The sequence below is a fragment of the Dama dama genome, chromosome 33, assembly GCF_033118175.1.
Source record: "Dama dama isolate Ldn47 chromosome 33, ASM3311817v1, whole genome shotgun sequence".
NCBI classification, from domain to species: domain Eukaryota; kingdom Metazoa; phylum Chordata; class Mammalia; order Artiodactyla; family Cervidae; genus Dama; species Dama dama.
The window spans coordinates 72,328,839-72,350,693 of NC_083713.1; the positions used below are offsets into that span (position 1 = coordinate 72,328,839).

Sequence of the window (21,855 nt, forward strand, 5' to 3'; positions counted from 1 at the left end):
TATCGTTTTCATCCTGTTCTCATGTTGCTTAAATGGCAAACAGATTTCCTTGGCTTAACAAGCATCCTCACTCATCATTATTTCTTAGGGGATGTGGGCTTGGTGTGACAAGCACCATCCACCCCGCCGCGGGGAATGAGTCTTTCCCTGGCTTGTGCATGTGTGTGCACGCCCGCCTGTGTGTGAGTACGTGTGTGGGGAGGGTAGGTGGGGTCTGACCCCTTGGAAGCCTGGTGCCTTGTGAAGAGAGCAGACGTGATCGTCGTGGCGGAGGACAGTCTGTAAAGCAGCTGAGGGTCCTGGAGGGCCAGAGGAAAAATCAGTCTGCGCTGGGGAGGTACCACTTGGCTTTATTGTAGCAGCAAAGTTACTGCCAAATGGTGGAAGCCTCTCAGTTGTCCATGGGTGGATGGATAAACAAAATGTGGTCTGTCTCTACAACAGAAGAGCATTTACCCATAGAAAGGAATGAATTGTGTGCTGCAACATGGATAAACCTTGGAAACATCATGCTACGTGAAAGAAGCCAGGCACAACTAGTCATACATACGTGGTACATTCCACCAATACGAAAGGCACAGTGCAGGTAAATCCACACAGATAGAAAGCAGGTCAGTGGTTGCCAGGAGTGGGACGTTGAGGGGAATGTGCTTAATAGGCGTAGTGTCTCCTTTTGATACCAAAAGCTTGGCCTCTGTGCCAAACTGCATCTCAAAGACAGAGTTTGGAGTGAAGTAGAAAAAATATATCTTTATTGTTTTGCCAGGGAGAGGGAGTCACGGCAGGCTCATGCCCTCAAAACTCTGTGTCCCAACCTGAGGGGATTTGGTGAGGAGTTTTATAGCAGTAGTTCAAGGGCAGGGCTGCTGATAAGGATCAGGGTGTGCACAGGGCCTGTGCTCCTTTGATCTGGCCTCATGTGGTCTGATGAGCTGCTGTGAGTGATTCTTGAGGTTATCAAACTGTGACTTCCCTCTGGAATGAAGAATGCTTCATTAGGTAGTTAGCATCTTCCATCTGTTGGGGGTTTTAGTTCTGCAGAAGAGCTGAGATATTCCATGTATCTCTTGAGGTGAAAGCAGGATCCTGTCCCAGGTCTGCCCTGTAGTCTCTTGGCCACGCCTCCCTTATCTCTGCATCCCCTCCCTTCCCTGATTAGCAACTGTTTGGACCTGCCCTTTGGAACTCAGGGAGTCCCTCAATGGAGGCTGGAACCTATTCCCTAAAAGCAACAAACAGCCTATGCAGAAAGGCCTCCATACCCGGGAGCCCCACAGGGTCCTGCTTGGTCTCACTCTGGACTCTGAAAATGCCAGCGCTAGATAGAGGTGACGGCTGCACTGCCTCGCGCCTGGACTAAATCCTGATGACTGTACACTTTAAAATGGTTTAGTTTATACTATGTGAGTTTCGTAAAACAAGGAACACCACCGGGAATAAAGACAGATAATACATAATGATAAAAGAGTAAAGCTTCACCAAGGAAACCTAAGAATCTTAAATGACCGTGCACCAAACAGCAGAGCCTCAGAGCACATGAAGCAGAGCTAACAGAAGTGCAAAGGGAGACATATGAATACTCAGTTATATCCCGAGATTTTAGTACTTCTTTAATGTCAGTGCCTTAGAATTCACTGTTTAAAATTGTAAGTGTCTGACATGAAGTTTCTCACTGCCAAGGCATCCATTTCAAAGACACATTGCCAGCTACACAGATCAAGAACCAGGCCACCCCACCCATGGAGTTACCCTTCAGAAAGCCCTGGGTGACTCAGATAACTGGCCTTTGGGTGACACTGCTTGTCCCTTTTCATACTTTTATTCCTGCTCTTATGTTCTAAGTTCATCAGTAGGAGTAAATGCATAAAACCCTAGCCCCTGCCCCCAACTTCAAATCTAAATGCGTTTTTAAAAGATTCAAACCATGCAAAGTATATTGTCTGACTGTAATGGGATTAAGAGGCTTACAGGGTGGGTCAACGGTAAAGAATCCACCTGCCGATGTAGGAGATCTGGGCTTGATCCCTGGGTCAGGAAGATCCCCTGGAGAAGGAATGGTAACCCACTTCAATATTCTTGCCTGGAAAAACCATGGACAGAGGAGCCTGGCGGGCTACAGTCCGTGGGCTTGCAGAGCACACACACATAATGTAACTAAGCAGCTGAGCACACACACATAATGGGATCAAACTAGAAACCAATGGCAGAAAGGTGTCTAGAACATCCTCAGGTATTTAGGAACCAAAGAGCCCACTTCTAAATGACTTAGTGGTGAAAAGAAGAAATCAAAAGGGAAATTAAGTGTTTTTAATTGAATGAAAAACAAAACCTCAAAGCCTGCTGGCTACAGCTAAATTAGTAAAAAAATTTATACCACTTAATGCTTATATCAGAAAAGTTCTCAAATCAATGACCCCAGATTACACCTTTAAAAGAATCAGAGAAAGTAATTGAGTCCAAAGTAAGCAGAAGAAAGAGCATAATAAAAAGCAGTAATCAATGAAAATGAGAACCAAAAAATATAACAAGAGGAAATAAAAGTAACCGAAAAGTGCTTCCTTGAGAAGACCAATAAAATTAATAAATCTCTAATGAGTAAAACCAAGGGGAAAAGGGAGAAGTCAAGAATTACACATGGAGAGGCTGAAACAGAGCAGGACCCTGTGGGGCTGCTGGACAAACCCTTTCTGTGTCCCTGCTTTCTTGTTTATGCTTAGTCGCTTAGTTGTGTCTGACTCTTTGCAACCCCGTGGACTATAGCCCGCCAGGCTTCTCTGTCCATGGGGATTCTCCAGGCAAAAATACTGGAGTGGGTTGCCATGCCATCCTCCAGGGGAATCTTCCCAACCCAGGGATCGAACCCAGGTCTCCCATAACTGAAGGTGGATTCTTTTCCATCTGAGCCACCAGGGAAGTCCTTCTTGTTTATAGGGAGTAGGTTTTAGCCTCCATGACCTTCCCTGAGTTCCAAAGTGAAGTCACTCAGTCTTTGCGACTGCACGGACTGTAGCCTGCCAGGCTCTTCTGTCCATGGGATTTTCCAAGCAAGAATACTGGAGTGGGTTGCCATTTCCTTCTCCAGGGGATCTTCCCAGCACAGGGATCAAACCTGAGTCTCCTGCATTGCAGGCAGACTCTTTACCCTCTGAGCCACCAGCGAAGGTTGAGTTCCAAAGGGCAGGTTCAAACAGTTGCTAATCAAGGAAGGGAGAGGAAGATGAGACAAGGGAGAAGCCCAGAAACAACAGTGCAGCCTTGGGGGGCAGGGTCCTGGTTCCCCGTCAAGGGACACACATAGCAATGTGTCTCTAGTTCTATAAGAATTAAGGCCCCCACCCAGGGGAAGGGTGGAATGATGATGTCGATGCTCCTGATTTAAATCTAGTGAAGCTTGGACTTTGGCTGTCTTGGTCCCAATTCTGTGCTGAATTCTCTTCTGCTCAGTCCCCTCATGAATATGCCTGGTCCCTTAGCTTACAACTTCCCCAGTTTTGCTATTTGGGGAGACGCTGCTTTGGGAAAGATCCCTGGTGTTCTTACTTGCTGCAAGTAATAAACCTTATCTTCTCCTGAGCTTTGGTTTGGTCATGTCTATTGGCTTGACACCTACCAAGAGGTCAACCCAGTTGCTGGGTAATAAGATGACATCACAACAGAATCAGTAGACCCTATAGGATGATGAGGGGGATTATATGAAATTGTGTGTATGAAATTTTGAAAACTGTAAAGCACTATAGAATTTTAAAAGAATCTTTCATACAATAGAAAAGACTAAAAAAAATAATTTTAAATAATAAGGGAATGTTATGAGCAACTTTATCCCAATAAAATTGACAATTTAGAAGAAATGGGCAAATTAAAAGACACAAACCACCAAACTCGTTCAAGACGTGGATAACCTGAGTAGTCATATAGTTATAAAAGAAATTTCAGGGGGAAAAAAAAACCGAGAAAATAAGAATCTACGGTAATATACGGTAATAGTCAGGCTTGAGATGAAACGAGCCTTATAGAAGTTGACTGCTGGTATTTCTAGCTTACAGATAAGAAAACTAAGACCCACTAGTGCTGTGTCACATTCTCTGAGGTTTCAGTTAGGGAGGAAAATATCTAAAATTCACATGTAGCTTCGTCAATCAGCTCTTAAGCTCAGGCTTCATTGTCTTAAGCACAGGAATCAGCAGACTTTTTCTGAAAAGAGCCAGATACATATATTTTAAGCTTGGCTGCCCATATTGCCTCCTGCAACTACTGTCAGTATAGGACAAAAGAGCTGTGGACAACATGTAAACAAACAAACTGCAGTTGTAGTTAAATATCTTCCCACAAAGAAAATCAGGCCCGGATGGTCTCCCTGAAGAACATTAACTAACATTTAAGGAAGACTCTCATTCTATACAGCTTTGCAACAAATGGGAGAGGGAATACCCCCAACTTATTCTATAAGACCAGCATTTCCCTGTTATTAAAACTAGACAAAGACTTCACAACAAAAAGGCAACTACAAATGAACATCTTTCACAAACGTCGGTACAAAAATTCCTAACAAAACTTGGGCAAATTTAATCCAATAATACATTTAAAAGAATATGACATAATGACTAAGTAGGATTTATCCTGGAATGAAAATCCATCAGTGTAATTCACCAGTCACCCAGTTCAGGCCAGTGAGATGGGTGAAGTCTGCTGGAGGGCTCCTCAGAAGGGTTCCCTTGTTCCCAGCTGAGAGCTGGCGAGGAGAGGCTGTTTCTCCGACCCGGTGTCTGAAACAGTGGCGGCCCCTGGGGATGAGGCTGAGGATGAAGCTACCACAGAGGCAGCAGCAGACAGAGCGAGCCTTGATGAAGTCATCAAGCTGCTGAATCACTGGGCTTAGAAGTCAGTCCTACCCCAGGACTTAGTCACTTTAGATAAGACACTTGGTATTGTTCTTGCTTGAAGGCAACACAAACACTGGAGACAAAAAGCTTGAAAATCCCAGTCTTCTTTTGAGCTCAACAGAGACTTCTCAAAATGACCTGAAAGATGAGAAATCTATATACTCAGATACGTCGGGCTGAGACTCGCCAGAAAGATTGAGAAAATGGACAGAATCACATCCTATTTCAAGGACCTGTGACCAAAGCAACCAAAGCAAAGAAATCCATCAAAGAAAGAACAATTGTAGACAACACTGGAAGATGCTTTGAAGGACAGTCCCATCTTGAGGGAAGAATGGTGAGGAAGGGGCAGCTTGCGGTAGGATGTTAGGACAGAGACCTCCTAGAAGAGGAGCCTTTGTTCAAGTTCAACCTTTACTTGAAAACTGTTGTGAGAAAGAAACAGGAAGACTTCCCTGATGGTCTACTGGTAAAGAATCCGCCTGCCGACGCACAGTACACTGGTTTGATCCCTGTTCTGGGAAGATTCCACTCGGCACAGGACAGCTGAGCCTGTGCGCCACGACTAGAGAGTAGCCCCCACTCGCCACAACCAGAGAAAGCCCACGCGTAGCGATGAAGACCCAGCGTGGCCAAAAAAAACCAACAACGAATAACTCACTTTTAAAAAATGAGAAAAGAAACAGGAAATGGAAGGCACACTAAATTACCTGAAAAAGATAGAATAACGGATCACATCAAGATCATAGTAAAAATGTCCGAACTGAGAAACCCCACTGCAGTCGGAAAAGTCACAGTCAGAGAGGGGAGCAGAAACCACGCCAGCAGCAACTGCGGGTCCTCCCAGGCTTCCTGAGAAAAGAGGAGTTTTCACCAAGTAGCCAGCCTTTCCAAAAGCAGCTGTTTCTGCCCTCCCAGGGCACCTTCAGGGGAGCCAGGAATTGCACACGTCATGATGGTAAATAAATGTGGGGGGTCTTTCAGAAAGGAGGCTGGGGGGCCCTTCAGGCTCAGAACTGAGGGGGTGACTTGCGCTTCCCGCCAGCTCATCGGTTCATTACGGAGATCCAGACACAGTTCGAGAGGCCCTGCGGATGGTCCTGTTTCTCAGGTCTGTAGGAGAACCTCCCAGGAGGGGCTCACCTGCTCCCCAGCTGGAGAGGAGGGCAGGGCAGCCAGTGCCCGAGTGGTGGGAGACCCATCCAGCCCCGAGTCCCAGCAGCAACCGGAGCGGCTCGCTGCTTCTGCAGGACTTCCCGCCTGGGCTTGTCTGCCCGGTAGTGCGGCCTCTTCCTCCCCCTTGAGGTCCCCAACTCTCCCCCACTGTGGGCCTTTGACCTAAGCCTGTCTGACATATCAAAACAGCAGGATGGTCCCTGAGCCAGAGAGGTGCAGTGGGTCCCCATGAAGGTCGGGAGGACGCCGGGGCTGGTCTGGATCCGTGCACCACCGCTGCACTGAGGCTCTGTGGTCCTGGCCTCAATGCTGGTGCTGCTGAGCGGCAGGCTCTCTGAACCCGTGAGAGTGCCGCTGGGGTTGCTCCAGGGGGCGGGGGGCAGCAGGGCTTGGCCTTGGCCAACAAGTGAATGGGCCCCCTGGGGTGCCCTGGCCCTGTTAGCCTCCCTCGGCTAGGACTTGGGTCTAGGTGGCTGTGGCCCCCATCTCCCAGCTCTTAGGGGTGTATTTGATGCTTCAGAGTCCTGCGGTTATAGCATGCACCCCTGGCCTGGGGCTGAGACCGGCCTGGTCCTCAGGGTCAGCTGGGAGACCAGGCCCAGGTGTCCTGTCCAAGGGGACAAGAGCCAGGCAGGGACCAAGGAGAAGGGCAAGCCAGGCCCTGAGTAGACAAGGGGCCTTAAGTGAAGCTCAGAATATTTAACCACCAGGACAGCAGCCCACCCCTCCACCAACACACACCCAGACAGAGTCCTGTCAATAAACAAGCTGGGTAGTGGGAAGTGGGGTGGGTGGGCCACAAGGGGTGGGCTTCAGCCACATCTGACTGGTCATATTTCCACTCGAGAGAGTTGCTCAGGTCAAGAAGATGTGAGAGGGCTGTGCTGTGGAGCAGAGGTTGGAGGCAGGAGGCCCTTGTGGGGGCGGGAGGCCCTTGCCCAGGAGGGACAGCCCCTGTGGCCAGGCTCCTGGGAGCAGCAGGGTTGGCAGGGGACAAGAGATGGGATGGACCCAGTGGACCCACACTCCACACACAGATGAAGGGCAGCAGTGGGTGGAGCGGGGACCTGGGGAGCCCGCAGCCTCCGCGGTAGAGGGAGGTGTTGAAACCCACTTCCCCTCCCAGGCCCCTCAGTGAACGATTTAGCCAACAGGACATCCTGAGAACACAAAGGTGGCCCATGAGCTCCAGGGGGATGACTGTCCATCCCTACTTCCTCTTGGCGGTCAGGGTCACCCTCCTCCAGCCAACACAGCCACCCTTGCAGTCGGGGGGGGGGGGGGGGCGGGGTGGGGGGATGGGGGGCTCTGGTGCTAAGTGTGGCTGCCACAAAAAGGGAAGGGGATTATGGCCAGTTTCCAGGCAGTCCCTCAGGACCCTCGTCGTTTTAGGTGAAATTATTAAGAAATGAAAACCCAGCAAGACCAGCAAAGGGCTCAGGCCCCCCAGAACAAAGGCATGAGTTACCCCACTGGGTTACATAACGCAGCCACCTGAGGAGCTGGCAGAGGCCAACAGGGCCATGCAGGGTAGCAGAGAGGGAGCATCCTCTAAGCTGTGGGGCAGACCAGTGCCTTTTACTGTCCCTTCCCCGCCATGGGCATGGATTTTAATGTATCACACCCAGTTTTAGTTTTCCTTCCTCTCTCTTCCACCCACAGGAATACAGGGGAGCAGTTCTCAAAAGATTTTGGTCATGGGACCCCTTCAACACTCGTAAACATTGCTGAGGACCCCAAGGTGCCTTTCTGTGACTAGTAGTAATGTTTACGATAGACAGGAAAAACGATGACTTTAAAAAATATTATTTCTTTTGAAAACAAAAAGTCCGTTACAGGTTAACTTTTTTTTTTTTTTTTTTTAATGAAAAATAACAAGAAATCTGGTGAGTAGAGGAGTGGTATTGTTTTTGCATTTTTGCAAGCCTTTAGCATCTGGCCTAGTAGAAGGCGCTGCGTCTCAGGTTTGTGTCCACATCTCACCTGCTATGGTGTGTCGTCTCGGCTGAAGGATGAATAGAATCTGCCTCCCCCAGAGGTGTCATGAGGAGGGGAGATACCTGCAGGCCCCTGGGATCCTCAGACCGCATTTGGAGGCCTGCTCTGGTAGTCACTTTAATCCACACATTCTAGAATATACAGAGAACATGACAGGAGAGGAAGAGATGTCTCTGAACGCCGTGGATGAAGAGGAGGATGAAGGAATCAACGCAGCAGCTCTGCACCGTCCCCCTTCCCCCTCGGGGAGGGGGGATCCCTGCTTGGTCTTGAGGCCACTTGTGTCCTGCCAGATGGGAGCCGTGATTTTGAAGCATAAGCTCATACGGACACATGACCGATTTGGTCATTAGCTTTGGTCACCCAGTGTCTGAACACCCTTCTCTTCTGGGCAGATCCTCTACTGAGCATGTTTTGGCTGAGCCCGGCCAGCCTCCTCCTCCCAGCTCCACAGGAACCAGGTCACCTCCCCTCTCAGTTCTAGAGTTGGAAGGGCAAATGCACACCTGAGGATCGCCCATCACACCTGCCCTCCGGGTACTTGAGTCTTGAGCTTTTGGCAGACGGCTGAGGAGGTGCTCATGGCAGCAGGGGCCACACTGGTGGCGTTTGTCATTCTGGTGGCAGCGTCTTTTGACAGATGGCGGGGTCCCCAGGTGCAGCATCCTCACCAGATGGTCCCTGCGGTACAAACTTGCTGCAGTTTCTGGCAGCACAACTTCCTTTGACCCACAGTCTTCCTGCCAGCGTGAGCTTCCTGAATGCTCCTGAGGCCCATCTAGACTCCGCTTTTGTTTCCCATCACCTCTTACCTGGCTGGGCCCCCTGTGCTCAGGCTGGACCTTTCCAGAACACCCTGCAGGGTCCCCAGGGAAACCCTCTTGAGTCCAGCACTGTTATAAACCCATTGTGTGTGGAGCCCCCAGAACCCTCCACACTAGAGGGGTCTTAATGATGGGTCTTTCTCATCTCACCTCAAATCCCCTCCTCCCTCCCAAGATTCCCTTATATTATTACAATAGTAAACAGTGAACTTTAAAACATGAGAGAATGTTTGTAAAACATTAGGGGGGAAATAACTCTACCACCAATTTTGTGATTCCATCCTTCAAAACCATCACATCGGTGAGAACGGTGTGAAACTGCACACGTAGTTGAAAACTGCACGTCGGTGCAGACTGTCAGCGTTCCTCCGGCTTGAACTGGCCACCCTGAGGCCGGGCTTGGCCTTGTGCTTGGACCAGCAAAACAGTACGTCACACACCATGTGTGAATGGGGGTTACGGGGCTGCTTGTGGGACGGGCTTGGCCTCTTGCCCTTCTGCCATGAGAAAGGACATCTCCCAGGGGCTGCTAGTCCTGCTGCAGGACCTGGAATAGAATCAGGGATGCGGGATGCTTCCTGGGACAGACCTGGACCATAGCCACAGCCTGGAGTGTAAGTGCCACAGGCCCCAGGGTGAAAATTTGTAATTGGTAGGGTGCTGAGATTTTTGAGGATGTTTCACAGTAAAAACTGACTAAGGATCTTACGGAACAAACTAGTTACAGAATTTAACATATGCTTCGTACTGTGGATAGTCAGAGTCGCGCTGGCCATTAGGTAAATCCCCAGGCAGAGCTGAGACTGTATTAACTTTTACAGATGAGACAACTTTTCTACAACTGTCATTACCGCTGTTTTTACTTAATATGGTCTTGGGGCAGGAAAGTGGCTTGAAGGGGAAGACCCACGGGGTGAGCAAGCATGTCATCGTATCTGGGCACTGGCTTTCCAACTCCAGGCCACCCTGGGGTAGTGAGGAGACGGGTGGGCTAAGTGTGGGGGTGACCCCTCAGGTTAGGAGGGATTGTTTCAGGTGTCAGCAAGTCCCTGGTCCTAAACTGTAACCAGGAGGGACAGGTTATCCCAGTGCTGCTGTTGAACCTGCCCTTTGATTCCTCAGGTAACCTTCTCCTTTCCTCCCAGGTCTTCCCAAAGTGTAAGCTAAGATGTCTGGGGTATTATTTGGGAGTGGAAGGGCATTCAGGGCAGGGCTCCAGAAAGAAATATGGGCCTGAGGTTCCAGGTGAAGTTCACCCTGAGCCAGTGGCATCCTCCCGTGGGTGCTGGCCTGGCTTTTCCCATAGGCAGGCTACTGTGACAAGCAGGCCGGGGCCACCTTTGAATTGCTCTCCAATGGATCTGCACATACATGTCTGGCTCAGAGTAGGTCCTCAATACATATTTGTTGAGAAAGCAAATGAATGAATCCTCGCTTAGGAAACATTACACCCACTGTTGCTCAGGCCACCTCCCACATCCTGATAGCTGGCAGGAGCCAACTACGTGTGGCTCTGACCTCAGTTCAGCTTTAGATACTAAACTGAGCTACGGCGCCCTTAGGCTTCCAGGGATCCGGGTTCCAAAGGGCTGGCTTTTGCTGCTAGCTTGTTCTCTCACCAGGTAGACTGTCTACTTAAGTTCATATGGAGCCCAGTAATAATATCAACACTCCTTTTACTTTTAACCTTCTTTTTTTTTTTTTTTTTTTTAAAAAAGGATAACCTCCTTTTTGAAGGTATTTATTTGTTCTTAGTCAGAAGAACATTACTCTCCTAGGACATGCTTTTCACCCTTCTGATTCCCTGGTACCACCAGTACCTAGAAAAACTACTTATTTAAAAAATAAACTGAGCTATTATTTCCCTGTCACTGCCCGATCAAGAAAGTTGGGCCTTAAAATAATACTTGAATCTGTTGGCCATTTCAGGTTAAGGTCAACTTCTCTGGCTTTCTAATGACAAGTACAATCATCACTGTCACAGCCAACTAAGATTCTAAGATTCTTAGAAATGGACAAACCATCTGCTTCTTTTGACTATTCCTGAAGAGATGTTCTTGCCTGTGTGGAAGAATTCAAGGTGCTAAATAACGGTGTCACTTTAGGGTCTGATACCACACTGAGGCATGTCACCTATTCCCAAAGGTCAGTGGTTCCTTCCAAGAGAGACCTCCCAACTGTTAGAATCCTCTAACACCTGACTAGTAAGATCCTCGGGATCTTCAATCCCTGTATTCATGCCTAGAACTGATAAGACCCCACACCAGGTACATATTCATGTTTTAAGCAATTTTTAACATCTGCAGTAGACATATATATCTTACAAACTTAAAAAAAAATACTTTAACATAATACACTGCACAAAACTAGAATTCAACATAATATATATTACATTGCTAAAATAGTCATATAAATATGGGTGGGCTCACTACATTAGAAAAATTCACCTATTAGGCTATTAAAGACCAGTATCAGTAAAACCCAAAGAAAAACCATTTTAACAGCGGAAACACTGACAATAACAACTATGAGGTTTATATGCAAGTGGTGGGAAAGAGAATTCTTTACATTTGCTATTATGTCACAGCAGGCACAATCTGAAATACAATTTTATGTTAGCAGTGTATAAAAATACTTTTCTAAATACTTTCGATAGGTATAGTACCACTTTAAAAAACCACAGGTAGTTATTCCATTTGAGGACCTACCGGAACAACTCAATTTACTGCTCTCAGCTAGCTCTGCAAGCATGAGCCTAGAAAACAAGTTCCTCACACATGGGGGCACACAGCACGCGTGTGCACACACACCTACACAGTAAAAGAACCTCCTGCATCTCTGGTGAATACTGATGAGTCACTGATAGGCAGCAATTTCAAAGCATGAAATGATGTTTTGAAGCCTGTTTTCTGTTCCAGATTTGGCATGGATGGGCAAAGAGGCCAAAGGAAGGTGGATTTTGTGTGTATATGACTTCTCTTCCACTGGTGGGCACTCCCCAGAAGAGGTTTAATCAGGCATGTCAATATTTAACTTGGGGGGTGGGGGGACATATTTCCCAGGGCTCTGTGTTATCACCACCCTGGCCTTCTTTCCAAACATTGGAGGGATTTTAGGAGCTTCTGGAGCCGACGTTTCTTCAGCATCTTCACTGTCTTCATGATGTAGATCATAGGAAATGTTCCCATATTCTCTTAAAAATGGGAAAATTTCAAGCAGAAACTGACAGAAATCTCTGCGAATACCAAACCACCAATGGTTGCCCCCTTTTCGCCTAAACGTTGTGGCCATCAATGTGATTAATGAGAGCCAAAGGGGGACGAATATGGAGATGTAGGAGAACATGTTGTGTCCATCCAGCCTGTGCACCAGCAGAACCTCGAAAATGAGCAGAGGCACCACGATCGTTACCCAGCAGATGGCCATGGTCACGTGGGTTCTTCGCTGCTCAGCAACCACATCCAGGGAGCGCAGGAACAGGAGGGACCAGACGATGTAATAGAGGACCACCAGGCAAAGGAACGACATGAGGATCCACAGTGGCACAAACACCACCAGCCACGGCCAGTGGATGATCCGGTCCAGCCTCAGGGCGATGAAGATGAACTGCAGGATGTTGACGGAGCACAGGATCTCCAGCTCCAGGGACCGGTCGTGCCGGAAGCCCCAAACGCAGGCGGCCACGGACACGGGGGACACAAAGAAGAGCGGCATGAAGACCAGCAGCCAGAAGTGGGTCCCCCGCTCCACCCGGTCGCAGACCAGGAGCTCGAACATGAGCAGCAGCAGGTGGATGCCCACGGCGATTAGCATGGCCTTGAACTCCACACAGGCCTCTCCCTCCGTGCGGTAGCGCGGGTTTCGCGCCCAAACGCCCGCGCCGACAGAGGCGCCCGCGAGGACCAGAAGCTTCCACAACCAGATGGGGGCGAACACGGCCCAGTAGCTCCATTGGATGACGCCGTCCAGTCGGAGGGGCAGCAGCACGGAGAAGAGCAGCAGGCAAGCGTAGATGAGGAACTTACTCGGGTTGAAGTCCTGGAACAGGCCCCTGGGGTTCATGGCCAGGCCGCTGCCCACCTTCCGGCGGGCGCCGCCTCTGCGCCGTTCCCGGACCGGCTGCCTTGCCGGCTAGCCCGGGCCTGCTCTTGGCAGACAGCGGCCGGGCGCCGGCAGGGACCGGCTTCCGGCCCGCGACACCTAGAGGCCGAAACACGTGCGCGCTCGGTCACGTGGCCTGGCCGGAAGAGCGGTGGGCGGGGCGTCCGCGCGGCGCTCTCCCAGCGACCCGAGAGGCCGGGCGGCGCGGGGCGTCTGTGAGCGGGGTTAGCGCCAGCCCTGCCGCCCGCCTTCACTCTGTACCCATTTGGAAAGCAGCTACTGCGTGTGGCGCGGGAAGGGTAGGGGCAGAGGATTCTGGCCGGGTTCCTGGCGCGCTGGTGACTCCCTGGCGGGTCCGTTGCTAGCGAGCGGGCGGCGACCTCGGGCGGCCGCTTCCTGGCGGCGTCGGGAGTAGGGAGGCGGGAGTGAGCTCATATCCTCCGGCCGGGCCGGGGGCGGGGCCGAGGAGCGGTAGGGGGCGGGGCTCAGCCCAGGGGGCGGGACTGAAGGGTGGTAGGCGCGGCCTGCCGCGGGTGCCCCACCTTCGCCCGCAGCCGACCGGGGGGCTCTGGCGCGGGCGGTGAGGCTTGGGCGCCCGCTCCGCTGATGGCGGACGGCGTGGGAGCGAGCTGGGCGGGGTCCGGGGGAGTGTGGGAGTTTGTGAGCGAGGGCGTGGGCGCTGCTGATTGAATGCACAGGGCGGGTGTGTGCGCGCGCGGGAGGCGGTGGGCTTGTGCCTGTGCGGAGAGGCGCTCGTGTGTGCGATCAGCGCCCGGGTTGTGCCTGGAACGGGCGACTTCCGGGGCTGGACCCCACCGGGCGGGCCGCCGGCCGTTCTCCGGCCGTCTGTTAGGTGACCGAGGCAGAGTGCCGGGGTGGCTCAACCCGGAGGTGGAGGGTGGGCGCTGGAAGGGCACAAGACCCTTCAGGGTCCGTTGGCAAAGTTGCGACAAGCAGGTGCTTCCTGCCGCTGGTCATCCGGCAACTTAGAGCAGAATGGAGATTCCGATTGAGTCCCTCGTCCTCGTTTGACTTCTCTGGTCCTGCCTTAGTCTGATTCTCGCAGATACTGTTGGGGCCAGGGGCTGGAGCCAGAGGTCAAGAAATCTGGCTTCCAGTTCAAGTCCTGCAACCCAGCCGCTGAGAAACCTGGGCAGGACTTGTGCTGTCTTGGCCTCAGGGGTCCTGGGCTGTAAGTTGGGGGCCGGCCGTGGTGGTATCCAGGACCCCCTCTTGCCAGCTGCACCGGCGCTGGAGGCCCCTCCCTGCCTTCTCCAGGCTGCTTCTTCAGAGCCCTGGCTGCTCGCCCTTCCTGCCCTCCAGCTCCCATAGAATCTGCCACATTCAAGTGCTGGGCTCTGAGCCAGTCAACGGGGCTCGGCTGATGTGGGGTCTCCCAAGGAAGGGGTTCCAGAGAGAAAAGTGGGGGCCATGGTCCAGATTCAGGAGCCAGCCTTCCCCAGTCCACTTCGAAGTTGGTGAAGCCTGGTGAAGGGTGGACAGTCCCATCTCTCAAAGCTCTCCCACAGCTTCACCACCCTTCCCTCAGCCAGGCCAGTTGGGTGGTCCTCAGGCAAGGGACTGCAGCTGAGTGAGCCTTGATCTCAGACTCCAGTCCTCAGGGCCCCTTGTTTGTTAGGACCCCTTGGGATTCTCTGTGGGAAGACTGTTGACTGTGTGGGACACCAGGTTCACCCTCCACCCTTTCCTCCCAGGCTCCAGTCCATCTGTTTTGCATCCTGGTTTTTCTTTTACTGTTTCCTTTCAAGGAGGGATTTGTCAGCTAAAGCAAAATTTAAAATTCAAAACCCCTCTGCCAGTCCAACTACAAAATGGGCTGATAATAGCACTTAGGACCATTTTGAGGTTGAGATGAATCCATACATGGAAAACACTTTGCATTTAGAGAAACGCGAGCCACTAATATTTACCACACTGGGGCAAGTAAATCCTTTAGGGGTGGGGCTGACTGGCAGCCCCCCAGGGAGGCAGTGGCCGGGCCAGGTCTTCTGAACCCTGTTGGAATGGGCAGAAATCCTGTAGCCAGGTGACCTCAGGGTCATCTGTGACAGAGGTTGGAGTTTGGAGTATATTGTCCCATACTTTACTGTCTTTGTGGCAGAGGTTGGAGTTTGGAGTATGTTGTCCCATCTCTGCAGCTCCTCAGGACAGGTACCTGGTTCTCTCCCTCCAGGCCAGTCACCGTCCAGTGAGTCCCTGTTGCCCCCTCCTGAGGGGGTCAGAGCCTGCTTATGGGTTTGAGGTGGAGCCACAGAGAGGCTACTGTCTGCTTCCCCCGCAGCCGGCTTTCCTGGGCCCCCAGGCCTGGACCCTCAGTTCTGTACAAGACTCCTCTCCTTTGCTGCTTTCCCTGATGTGGTTAGGGTCTCAAGGACCTACCCCTGACTTTACATTGACCCTTCAAGCTGACAGAGGCTGTTTGTTCTGTGCCCGGTGCTGACCACCCAGCCATCTCGAGGCTGGCAGACACCCCAGGGTGTAAATGCCCTGGTCCCCCAGTGCAGGCCTGTCAGGCTGATTCTGGGCGGCGGCCTGCAGTGTGTCTATGTCTCATGATCTCAGCGCTGCTCAGCATCCTCGGCTGGCCTGAGAGGCCCCCGAGCTTGCCCTGGCCCACCTGTGGTCCCCTGCCAGGCTGCTGCCCTCCCTCAGAGCTTGCCGTGCTGATCTCTGCGTTATCTGTTCAGGGCCAGCCCACTACCCCAGCCTCCCTCCCTGCGGAACTACCAAGACCCAAGACAAGGCTTCGGTCCCGGGAAAACATTCTCGACTCCTGGTGGATTGATGACCCTTCTCTGACCTCCCTTCACTTCAGGGCTTTGTTTCTGGGGTGCGTCTTTCACTGGGTTGAGTCTGTTTGGCCATCTTTTTCTCCATGAGAGTGGAGCTTGGACCCTTGGAGAGCACTTCTGTTGCAGCTGGTGCTTGAGGGAAGTCGGTTGAGTGAATGAGTCCATTTGCACCTGCTCAGGACGGTGCTTCCCTGCCCCCTGGCTCTGAGCATGTGGGGTCAGCAGCCAGGCCCAGGCCCCAGGCCAGCATCATGGGCCCCGTGCTCTCCCTTCCCCCTGCCCCGTCCCTTCTTTCCAACTCGGCATAACCGCAGCCGCTCACAACAGTGGTCAGGAGCCTGGGCACAGGGTGCGCGGCGGGTTCTTTGTTCAAGTCTCACAGGCCAGAATTGAGGGCCTCGTTCCCTTCTGAAAGGCCCTGATGAGAATCAGCTTCTGGGTTCATTTAGCTTCTCCGCATTCCGTTCCCTGGGATGTGCCAGCTGTCAGCCAGGGTGGCTCTGGGTCACCGACTCCTGGTCAGTGGCCCCCTTCACGGCCACCAGCACTGGGTTGAGTCCTTCTTCCGCTTTGAATCACTGTGACTCATCCTCCTGCCGCATCTCTGCTGCCTTTTCGGTTTTTAAGGACTCCTGATTGCATTGGGCCCTGCTGGATGGTCAGTTCTCCTGAGCAGCTGGGACCAGGGCAGGAGTCTGGCCCCAGGAGACAGGGTCCCCCTCTGAATGTCCTCCTAGTAGTGACTTGGGCCAGAGAATGATCTGTACAGAAGGCCCAGGGACATTTCCCCTTTCAGACCCATTTGGGTTTGTGCAGCTTAGCTTCTTCTCGAGGCCACAGCCCCCATGGTCTTTTGTGCCCCCCTTGGCGCCCCGGCCCTCTGTGGTCCCCTCCATCTCCCAGGCCAGCTTGTGAACCCTGGCACTGTGGTCCCCAAGCTCCGTGACCTTGGCAGGTATTCCCACCTCCGGTCCGTCAGTGAGATGGAGATGAACTCATAGAATTGTAAGTGTAAACAGTGTAGAAAAACTCAGAACTCACTCACTTACCCCATCCTGCTGCTGGCCTTGGTCTCTGTTTTGGCTTTAGAGGAGGCGTCCCTCCTTCGAGAAGCCTGTCTTCCCTGCCATGTGGTCAGTCCTGGGGCTCACACCCCCAGGCATTGGGGCCCTATCCTTGCTTGCCTGGCTGTTTCTGGCGCCCCGAGGGCAGGGCCCCTCTTTCGCTCAGGACTGTATGCAGCAGATGTGTCCAGGAAGGCACAGGCAGGCAAGAAGGATGCAGCTGATGTGGCAGCTTTCCCGTGTGCTGAGCAATGGAGCAGAGCAGCTTGTCTAAGGTTCAGAGATGCTGCATTTACAGGGAGGCATCTGGGCCCCCAGGAGTGCACCCTGGAGCACCCCAGCCCTGTAGGTGCGCTGGGCTCAATATTTCAAAGCTCCATATTATCTGAAGTTCATGTGGTGGCAGAGGCATGACCTTCATTTCACAGATGGGGAAACTAGACACAACCATAGTTTTCTGCCGAATTTTCAGCTGCAGACTTTTTCCTGAGTCCTGCGGTTGGCCCAGCTGGTAGCCTGGCCCTGTGAAGCGGCTCAGTCCAGTGAGAATGGGCCCACTGAAGAGCCAGACTCTCTGATTGAGGCCCCTGGAGGCTTAGGCTCACGTTTTAGCAGATTTTCCTCAACTTGTGTATTTATTTAACAAATGCGTATCCAGCATCTGCCCCATAACCTGGGCCCCATCCTGATGTGGGATGCAGCTGTGCGCGGCTCTGACTGCTCCCTTGCTGCCCCCTTCCCAGTTCAGGAAGCACCTCCGAGGAGCCCTCCCTGACCACTTCCTCCCTATGTGCATCACCCTGTTCTGTCTCTCCTGTTTCCTCTATGACCACTGAATACATGCTTGCTTTAGGAAAATCTGGAAAATGAGTTGTTTAGAGAGAGGGGGAGAAAGCTCTCATCTTACTACCTACACAAAATCACTATTAACATTTTAGTGTAGTTCGTTCCACATGGTCGCCTCTGCAAAAGACATGTCATTATCCACATACCATTTTAGTCTTCTTTTTTGCTTAACGTTAATCCTGCAACTCACTTATTTTCACATCTCTGAGTCATGCATTTGACGGCTCAATTGACAGTGTCTTACAAGCACTGTCAGCCCGTTTTGAAATCCAGCTCTTCCAAAGGGGGTTCTGTTGGCCTCTGATGGTCGCCTGGGGGGCGCTGTCAACTTGAGAGCACTTGGCATTAAATTTCACGTACATTCAGTTGCAACTCGTGGTGTTTTTAGGCCGTGGCGTTAGTGCAAACTCAGACTCCAGCCTGCCTGAGTCCTGGCTTGTTCACATTCTCAAGGCTAATTTTGTTCCCTCCCTACATCTGGGGTCAAAGTCGAATGCCGTATCTCTCTGACAGAGCTGTTTATCATTCCCCTTCCATGCAGGGAATAGCCCTTGGTCGGGGGGGTGGGGTGGGGGGGCTGGTCCCAGTTTTACTTAGATGCCTCTTACTAGCTGCCCCAGCCTGAGATTTTGTCTTTGGTGATACATGAAACGGTTTCATGTATCAGTGATGTCTCCAAGGTGATGAAGTAACATAAAGAGAACCATCTCAAGTCCTCTTAGCTTCGTTATGAACGTCTTTCTCGTGGCCCCCCAGGGTTGCCCCTAGCTTTCCTCACCTGTTCCCTTACTGCATCTTGGGGTCCTTCCTGTTCTTTTCTAAGAAAAGGGGCTGTTGTCGCTCTCACTCCACGCAGCTTCTTCTGCACTCAGTTTCTTACGGGTAATTCCCAAAAACTGAATTGCTGGAATGAAGGAATGAGTATTCCTAAGGCTCTTGACATATAAAGTCTAGTGTTTTTAAAGGTTGAGTCTTTTTCTTTCTTCTGGTTGTCTTTGCAGAAACAGACTCAGTACGAATCTGCCACTACTGAGAGCAGCTGGTCGAGCGGCTTTCGGTCTGTAAAACTCCACAAAGGTGAAGGACAACGTTAACAAGGTAAAAAGGCCCCAGTCACATGGAGACTCAGGTGTCGGGCTGCATAAGAGTGAAAGTCAACTAAAAACCAGGACTGGTTTTGACGTGTGTGTGTGGGGTCAGTGGCTTATTTGGGGTCAATCAGAGTAATCGCCAAATATTAGGAACCCATAAACTGAGCCCTGGGATTATTTAATTTGTTGTTATTGTTTAGTTGCTAACTCGTGTCTGACTCTTTGTGACCCCATGGACTGCAGCACGCCAGGCTTCCCTGTCTTTCACCATCTCCCAGAGTTTGCTCAAACTCTTGTCCATTGAGCTGGTGATGCCATCCAATCATCTCCTCCTCTGTCACCGCCTTCTCCTCCTGCCCTAAATTGTTCCAGCATCAGGGTCTTTTCCAAATTCCAATTTATTCTGAGGCATCCAAATATATTTAAACTTCATTAATTCACACCTTTTTTTGTAGTTGTGGGCAAGAAGCTTCCTGAACGATGGGATATTGTTCAAAAAATGGTAGGCCACTCAAAATCCATTGTTTGTACTTAAATCGGCACTCCCAGAATATTTTCAGCAGTTCACATGTGAAATCTAAGTCTTCTCCCAGTCTCGTGTACACTGTTAATTTACTGCCCAAAAAGTCTGCTATGGCATAGGGTTAATCCTCACTCCTCTTCTCACCTGGCTTTGTCATAAAGTGTGGGAGCATGTGTCGTGCGTGGATGATGTGTTTACTGGGGCAGAAGCAAGACATTTGTCAGCTTTAAATCACGATTTCACTCTGAGTACCTCTCGTTCTTCTACTAACTGGTGCAAAGTAGCAAATGATAATAAACAAACCACCAAGTACAAGAAATGCCTCTGCCTATCACTCAGTGACCCCAGGAACTGGATGAGGTTCTTGCCTTTAGGGGACCGTCAGTCTGGCCTGCCTGGTACATGGAGACTGGGTCACACGGTGGAGTCTCCCTGCCACAAAGCTCTGGCAGCTTCTCATTTCTCAGGACCGAAGCCAAGTGCCTTCCCGTGCCCTTTGAGGCCTGGTTGACCAGCCTCCCTCCTCCCATCTCTCTGGTCTCAGGGGCATCCTGGGTTTGCATGTCTGTGCACACCCTTTCGGGGGCTGCTCCGTACTCGGGCTCAGGCCATCCACCTGTCACTCTGCCGTGGGCACCTCCCAGGACGCTTGTGTGCCGGGCCCTGTGGCCTTGACCCCAAGGACTGCTTACTCAGCCATACAGTCACACGGCACAGACATGACACACGGGGCAACCCTGGGGGAGCCAGAGAGTGGACCAGAGGTCCCTGGGCTGAAGCTAATTAAACATCAGCTGAAAATGAGAGAAAGAGAAGTGTTGGAAATAAGCTGTCGGGTAAAGACTGGGCCGGCTGGGTGATGGGGAAGAAGGATGCTGGAACAGAACCCTGAACTAGACAGATGCCGGAGGCCCCTGGTGGATTTAAGCATGAACCACAGAAGGGACCACCTGGATTCAAAGCTCAGCTCTGTCATTTATGCAGATATGTGTCCTTGACCAGACGACCCAGCGTCTGTGAAATGAGGATGATGACTTTGCCCCTCATAGGATAAAGGCAGGCTGATAGAGATGCAGGGCTGGCACATTTGGGCAACGACCACCCTGTGTGCGTACCCACCGCTGGCCCTCTCACCTGTGCTGAGGCTCAGAGAAGGGTGTCTTCGCAGGAAGCGAAGGGGAGGGGGTCACAGGTAACAACTTGAGGGGAACTTCGGCTCTGTGGCGTAACTAAACCCCGGTGACTGCCCCTCAGTCACGTCTCCGCCTGGACCCGGGTCTGCTTTATCAGTGAGAGGGAACGGACAGGGCCGGGCTCTCCCAGTGCAGCACTGCTGGCTACACAAGCAGATCCCTCAACTCAGCCCCAGCGCCCGAATCCGAGTCCTTGCAGCTTGGGTTTGGAATCCAGAGTTTTTTTTAAAGCTCCCTGGATGATTCCAGCGTGCTGGAAGCTTTCAGAACCCCCAGCCAGCTGACCCCTGACAGGTTATCTTAATCCTTGTTAGTAGGTTTAGTTGCTAAGTCGTGTCCGACTCTTTGTGGCCCTGTGGACTGTAGCCCACCAGGCTCCTCTGCCCATGGGATCCTCCAGGTAAGAATACTGGAGTGGGTTGCCATTCCCTTCTCCAGGGGATCTTCCCCTCCCAGGGGTTGAACCTGGGTCTCCTGCATTGCAGGCGGGTTCTTTACCCACCAGGGGTTGCTCCTTAGAGTCTGTGTTTCTGTCCCCATCAAATGCCCTGTGCTGCCATGGGAGCGCCTGGTCCAGAACTCACCTCTGTCATCAGAGATGGGGCGGGTCCCCTGGTCTGACTCAGGTGATGAAAGGCGGGGGGACCACTACGTCTAGAACTGAGTCTCTAGCCGCCGCCCAGTGCCCTGCCCTGGCGGTCGTCTTTGACGAGAGGAAAACAGCAAGCTTCAGACCTGGGCTGCTTTCTCACCTTGGATCAGCTGACTGTAAATGGAAAATGTGTTTTTGAGGCTGGAGATATATTACCGTAGCAGTCCCCCAAACTTTTTGGCGCAAGGCACTGGTTTCGCTGAAGACAGTTTTTCCACGGATGGCTAGGGGTTAGGGGGAGATGGTTACAGGATAATCCTCGCACAGCCGTGGGGAGCGGCTGTAAATACAGATGAAGCTTGGCTCGCTCGCCCACCATTCACCTGCTGTGAGGCTCAGGTCCTAACAGGCCATGGACTGGTTCTGGGGTTGGGGATCCCTGAATTACAGCACAAAAGCCAAGACCAAGCAATCCCTCCTTTTATAGCAAAGAAGATGAAATTCTGCAGGGCTCCTGTTGGGCTTGGCTTTTTGTCTTGTAAGAACATAAAAATTATTTACCATCATTGAGGTTCTTTCTGAATTGCCGGAAACAGCTATAAACTTTCTGGTGTTATCCAGGGAGCCCTCAGGGCAATGAGTTTCTGCTCACGTGATGAATTCCTATTGCAGATCAGCACTGGCAGATTTCCCCCATGAAAATATATAATTTCTTAAACCCCAAGTGCTTTTACAGAGCAGAGGTTGGAGAAAA

The 21,855-nt window shown here is 51.5% G+C and overlaps 2 protein-coding genes across 3 annotated transcripts in view; one reads left to right on the forward strand and one right to left on the reverse strand.

The window, feature by feature from the left end:
- Positions 1 to 10,605: 10,605 nt before the first annotated feature.
- TMEM185B (transmembrane protein 185B) lies at positions 10,606 to 13,386 on the reverse strand. The gene has a single exon (XM_061135365.1). The coding sequence runs from the start codon at positions 12,938 to 12,940 to the stop codon at positions 11,888 to 11,890; it is 1,053 nt and encodes a 350-aa protein (XP_060991348.1). The 5' UTR covers positions 12,941 to 13,386; the 3' UTR covers positions 10,606 to 11,887.
- Positions 13,165 to 21,855, forward strand: part of RALB (RAS like proto-oncogene B) — a 69,952-nt gene continuing 61,261 nt past the window's right edge. Inside the window, exons 1-2 of one of the 2 annotated variants that reach the window (XM_061135368.1) lie at positions 13,165 to 13,278; positions 18,704 to 18,800. The gene's annotated coding sequence lies outside the window, so the exon portion shown is untranslated. Of the gene's footprint in view, positions 13,279 to 13,317; positions 13,333 to 18,703; positions 18,801 to 21,855 lie in introns of those variants that run through there. The other variant, XM_061135366.1, reaches the window with a different exon arrangement.